Source organism: Lactuca virosa, chromosome 2, assembly GCF_052849685.1.
Source record: "Lactuca virosa cultivar CGN04683 chromosome 2, Lactuca_virosa_CGN04683_v6, whole genome shotgun sequence".
Taxonomy (NCBI): Eukaryota; Viridiplantae; Streptophyta; class Magnoliopsida; order Asterales; family Asteraceae; genus Lactuca; species Lactuca virosa.
Window position 1 is genome coordinate 229,375,631 of NC_136427.1, and position 6,428 is coordinate 229,382,058.

At 36.4% G+C, this 6,428-nt stretch overlaps 1 protein-coding gene across 1 annotated transcript; it reads right to left on the reverse strand.

Moving 5' to 3' along the window:
• Positions 1-1,801: 1,801 nt before the first annotated feature.
• LOC145160357 (disease resistance protein Roq1-like) lies at positions 1,802-5,907 on the reverse strand. The gene is made up of 5 exons (XM_079079513.1): positions 5,300-5,907; positions 4,087-5,167; positions 3,722-4,000; positions 2,580-3,644; positions 1,802-2,503 (listed from the first exon to the last, which is right to left on the reverse strand). Exons 1-5 carry the CDS (start codon positions 5,788-5,790, stop codon positions 1,856-1,858), a joined length of 3,564 nt encoding a protein of 1,187 aa, XP_078935639.1. The 5' UTR covers positions 5,791-5,907; the 3' UTR covers positions 1,802-1,855.
• Positions 5,908-6,428: the final 521 nt, after the last annotated feature.

Sequence of the window (6,428 nt, forward strand, 5' to 3'; positions counted from 1 at the left end):
CCACGGGGGATTTGCTATATATCTTGGTTCCAACCTAGTCTCTTGGACCGCACGAAAACAACATATTGTTTCTAGATCTTCCACAGAATCTGAATACAAAGCCTTGGCTGACACAGTTGCTGAGCTTACCTAGCTTCAAGATCTTCTTCGTGAACCTAGTGCTAATAGTCCCTCGGCTCCCGTCTTGTGGTGTGACAATCTTGGCGCAACCTACGTTTCTGCTAATCCAGTCTTTCATGCTCGTATGAAACAGGTGGATGTTGATTTTCACTTTGTTAGAGAAAATGTTACTAAAGGAGAACTATGAGTTCAACACATATCAACGCATGATCAAATAGCTGATATTTTCACAAAGTCGCTGCCAACTCCAAGATTTGTATCTCTTTTATCCAAGTTGCAGGTCGTTCCCCGTCCTTAGCTTGTGGGGGCGTATTAGACATAATTACAATAATATAGACTAGAGGGTACTAATATGTAATTGTTAGTATTATATATAGATGTTAATGTAACCCTAATATGTTTGATCAATACAATATACAATTTTCGGCTCTTTACCAATAAATAAACTCAGGAGCAATGTTTTTTTCTCAATCCTCCCACTTTTTTTCATTTCTCTCCTTAAATGAAATTATGGAGCAATGCATAATTTTATATGGATGATATAATTATTACTGAAAGCGACAATGCATTTATTACAAGCCTTGAGTCACTCAACTTTTATTTTTTTTAAATGAAAAACCTAGGAAACTGCATTATTTTCTCACACTTAAGTTCTCTCTAATTTTTCCAAGGTCTATTTATGCCAAGCAAAATATATATGGAGCTATTTAAGCGATCTTAGTGATCCTACTCATTACCATCGGTTAATTAGTTAACTACTTTATGTCACAGTTAGTTAGTTAACTACTTTATCTCATAATCACACCCTGACCTTACATATGTCATTCACACGGTTGGCCGGTTATGGCCGCTCCTTGCTCTGAATCCTCAGGATTTTTCATTACATCAAGGTTTCAATGTTCCATGGGCTTCATTTTTAGTCTAACTCATCTCTCCTTCTTCCATATAGACTTGGATTTGGATGATGACCTAAAGCCTAAACCCTAAAAGATCTACCATTGGCAATTGTTTCTTTTGGGGGGTTCCCTTATATCCCGAAGAAGTGAGAAACAATCTCTTACAAGTGGCTTGAGTATTGAAGCCGAATAGCTTGCTCTAGTTGGTACAATTCTATAATTCGTTTGGATTCATTGGCTTTGAGCCGACATGGGGTTCTTCCGGCTCTTCCTATATCACTATGTTATTCATATTGCTCACAATGATGTATTCCATGAGCTTATGAGGCATATTGAGATTGACTCTCACTTTATCAATCAATATGTAGTTGACAATATTTACTTCATTCTAATTAGTTATTAAGCCTCGTAATTGTATTATTTGTAATTTTATGGATACGTCAATGGTTTAATGCCTCCATCAAGATCCCAACCTAAGTTCTTGATCAAATCACATGCCTCCATCAAGATCCCAACCTAAGTTCTTGATCAAATCACACGAATACTAACATATATTGTAAGACATAAAAGATATATGTAGAGTCCAAAACTACCTCTCCAAAAGAGTTTTTATATAAAAATAGAAGACTATATCTACCCGTTTATAAGACTTAATCGCACAAATGTGGGATACACCAACATAAATGACCAGTTATTTAGTTGGGAGACTGAAAGCCACACCATTTAAGTTAGTTTCTTGTTTGAGTTGCGTATAAAAAAAGAGTAGCAAGTTATGTAAAGGCAAATTTGACGTTAATAAAAGGGAAGTAGGTTACTTCCACCTTACCCCCTTCATAATTTTAATCAAGAATATTCATTCCTACTTTGATCAATGATCTACCTGATCTATAACATTCATGCTTCTCATTCCATGACAACCTGTCAAATGTTGCATCTCCATCACAGACATATTTTACTCCAGGCTGCAAACTGTAAGTTACACCATCAAATTCCATCTCTTTAAAACATCTTAAAAACTTTGATTCTTTCTTCATAACACAGCTATCCACACTACTCATTTCTTCCAAATTAACATCTTTGTAAACAAAACGGACCCCACATATCTTTACACCACTAGTCTCTGTTGAAACAGTCAAGATAAGACCTGGAGTGGTTGTAATCCAATCATCCTGAAGAATCCCCTCATATGAGCATTGAAGAAGATCAAATGACACATACTCCATCCACAAATGTAATCTATCGGAATGACACATGCCATTCCTGTTTGTGAAAGGAATCTGCTTTGTTGACAAAGTCAAACTGATAGGCCTAGTTAGCCCCATCAAGTCTGCAACAACACATACTGAAATCCCTGTGATTACATTGTTCCAATTCCCAGGTAACTCAATTACTGTCTTCCCAATTCCAGTCCTCTCACTTTGAAACCAATTTGGGATTTCAATTCCAGGAAGGAGAACACTAGTCTGGTGCTTCACAACATTGTATCCCTGTTGATAAAGAAATTAAACTTTATTAATGTTTGAAAAAGTTATAAACACAGATTCTGATAATAAAAATAGCAACCTGAAGTGCTTTATTTAGCACTGTATGTTGATCTTCCAATCTCCTGCAACCAAGAAATGACACCTGTCGCAAGGTTGATGAGAGACTGGTTATGGTCCTTAAAGATTTACAATTGTTGGCAAAAAGTAGGGCAAGAGTAGGTGGAAGCTCGGGCAGTTCTTCAAGCCTCGGGCAGTTTGACACATCTAGCCTTTTGAGGACAGAGAGTTGGGAGATGCTAAAGGGTAATTTAGTAAATTGGTTGTCACATAAGATTAAGTACTCTAGTGATGACAGAGTGCCAATATCAACTGGTAGAGTCATTCCTTCATGTAAATTACAGAGCCCTAATTCTTTCAAGGAAGTCAAACTCGATAAAGAAGGTAAAAACTGATACAATGAGTGTCTAGACAGATTACTATTCTTTTTTGAGTTTTTATGTTCAAAGAACCAATCAAGGAATCCTTTTTTCTGAGGAATGGAAGATGGTGGTTCTACAGCAGAGAAGGTTTTAAGGTTTTTAAGGTTGATGATGGAAGATGGTAGTTGAGTAACAGTGGACACAAGAAGATGCTCTAAAGAAGCTATGTTTCCAAGATCTTTGGGTAATGTTGCAAGTTTTATGCAACGTCTGACATCAAGATATGTCAGGCTTTGTAACATGGAAATAGTATTTGGAAGACTTGTTAGGTTGATACATCCAAGAAGACTAAGAACAGATAGATTTGTTATGTTCAGAATTGATTCTGGAAGTTGTTCTATTGATGTATGGTGTAAATAGATATGTGATAATCTATCCATCTTTCCTTGGATTTCTGGGAATTTTCTTAAGTTATTACAGTGTCTGAGACTGAGAGTTTCAAGGGATTTCATCATGATATAAGAAGGGAAAGATTTAAGTTCATAGCAATTGCTAAGATCCAGACTTTTTAGCTTTTCTAGACACCCGATTGACTCATGAACCTTTACCAAACTGCTACAACCTGAAAGCTCCAATCTTTCAAGATTTGGGATCCCTGTGAAGTTTGGTGTTTTGGTAAGTTTCTTTGATTCTTGGCAATCAATGAACTTCAGGTTGTGTAGATGCTGTTCAAAACAAAAAAAGTGCAATGATATACCAATTACCATTATAGACATAGATAAGGGTATTTTAGTCATTGTACCTTCACTCCTTTCCATAGTTCCACAAGACTGCTGGAATGCATGTGAATTCCAACAAGATTCCCTGATCCAAAACTTGATGGAAGTGAATTTGCAGTGTAGTTTTTCCAATTAAGATATTGCAATGAACTTGGAAGATATTCAGGTCCTATGAAATGCATTCCTTTGGTATCCAAATGAAGCAGTCTAAGATTTGTCATGTTCTTGAACGCAAGAGTAAAATTTAAAGATTCTGCACTATGAAAACCCTCCACCACTATGGCTTGAATTTCTTCGGTTCCCTGTTAAGTAATTGTATTTTCAGCATTCAGTTTAATATATGATTATTATTATTATTATTATTATTATGACATAAATGATTATATACCTTATTTGATACAAGTACATCCAAAACTTGTTGAGGTTTCCACAATCTGCTATGGTTTTGGGGATCTTTATAACTCTTTCCATGAACAATATGTTGTCCCATTTCTTGTATCATATCATGCATATCCAACCTTTCACTTGAAATACTTACAAGAGCTCTTTGTACTAAATCACTTACCCATTTTTCTGTATCGAATCCACAACAATCAAGTATTTTGTATACTTCCACACTATGCCACCCTTTAAAGAAACAAGCAATATCCAAAAAAATTTCCTTTTGGATATCTTCAAGTGCATCAAAACTTACTTTCAATGTCTCTAAAGTTTCTGTTTTTGGGATTTCTTTAAGTCTATCCATTGTTGTTATCCATTTCTTCATGTCTCTACCACGTAAAGAATTACCCAAAACTTTAAGGGTCAAAGGATGGCCCGCAGCATATTGTACAACAAGATGTGCATGTTGTTCATAGCCTTTTGTGGGAGTATTCATTCTGAATGCATAAAGACTAAAGAGTTGAAGAGCTTCATCAGTATTCAACAAGTCAACATTATATATATCTTCGTTGATTCCATGTGCCAATAACAATCTCTCATTTCTTGTTGTTATAATAATCCGACTTCCTTCACCAAACCAGGTGCAATCTCCTGCTAATGCATCTAGTTGACTTAATTCATCTACATCATCAAGAACAATTAGAACTTTTTGGCGGGAAAACATTTTTCTTATTGTTTGGGTTCCTTGATGCATATCCAGGTTTCTGTCCATTGATAAGAGCAACTCTTGTTGTACAGAATGCAAACCAGATTTTTCTGCAATTTCTCTAACATTTACTACAAATCTTGTGTTGTCAAAGTGATGTGAGAGTTCCCTAAATACATATCTGGCGATTGTAGTCTTACCTGAACCACCCATTCCCCATATGCCTATCATGCGGACTTCCCTCAATTCCATTCTTAGTAACGACTTCACCTTCTCCACTCGAGGTATGATTCCTATTAGTTTCTCTTCAATAATCGAGTATTTGTGATACAAGGAGCCTTGTATGTGTTTTATAATTGCTTTTACACATTCTGCTTCATGACTGCAAATTTGAAACTACAATCAGCAAGATTGGAGAATGGAGATGTGTTTAACGATTCATGAAACTAAAGCATGGTTAATTTTGAATTTGCAATGCTTATTGATGGTTTTTAGGGCATGAAAAGGAGTTTACCCATTGGCTATCGCCTTCGTGTCCCATCCAGATAAATTGGCTGCTTCCACTAGAGCGTCTCTCCACACTTCCACCTTTCCCCCTTCGTGTATCGCGAACCCTTCCCCAAATAACCCTTCCTGCTTACGCACCTCCGATGGATCAACGCCATAGAACACTGGATAAACGATTTGATTTGTTTCCTTGTGTTGTTTTATAATCTCCACAAGCTCATCCAAGCACCAAGATGAAGAAGCGTAGTTTTTCGAGAACACGATGATCGCAATGGATGATTCTCCGATGGCTTTTAAGAGTTCTGGACGGATTGATTTTCCTCTCTCGAGTTTCTCGCCATCCTGAAAAGTTCCAATCCCTTTTTGGTGCAGGGCAGAGTAGATGTGATCAACAAACGTCTTGCGGGTGTCTTCACCCCTGAAGCTCAAGAAAACATCGTACTTCCTGAGGCTCAATTTGCAGGAGGAGGAAGACGAAGACGAAGACGAAGACGCCATAACTATTTCGAAACCATGGTCAACGAGCGTTCCTTCAATGTATACGCAGAGATGAAGCCTTGGGTCAACTTAGGCATTTCCAAATCCCAATGTATACGTGAGCTTGAGCTACCAAAATCTGGGATGTGTCGCAAGTAACAACACATGACACTATCCACACTTATATTTGGCTTTCAATAAAATCAGCCAAATATACTAATTTTTTTTTAAATAGTCAAAAATTAGCAATTTTCGTAAAATAGCCAACAAAATTTGAGTTATTAAGCTTCACCCTATTTCCTCACCCTACATGTGATTTGGATAGGCCTATCTACGATTTGGCAGATCCATTTGTGATTTGAGTCATATGTAATGTTTAAAAACCGGTTTTTTAGTTGAACCGGTATGGTGACCGGTTTTCGGTTCAACCTGTTTTACTGGTTCGACCGCCGGGTGAATCGGTTTCTATATTTTTCATGTTTTTTTCTATTTTCCTACACATACATACATATAGAAATTATGAATTTGATGTTTACAAGTTCAAAACATTAAAAATACACATAAAAATAAGTTGTAGATGAATCCAAATACATTAAAATAACACATAACCATAAGTTTTAGTGTTTTACATCAATCCATATACGTCAAAAAGAAAATAA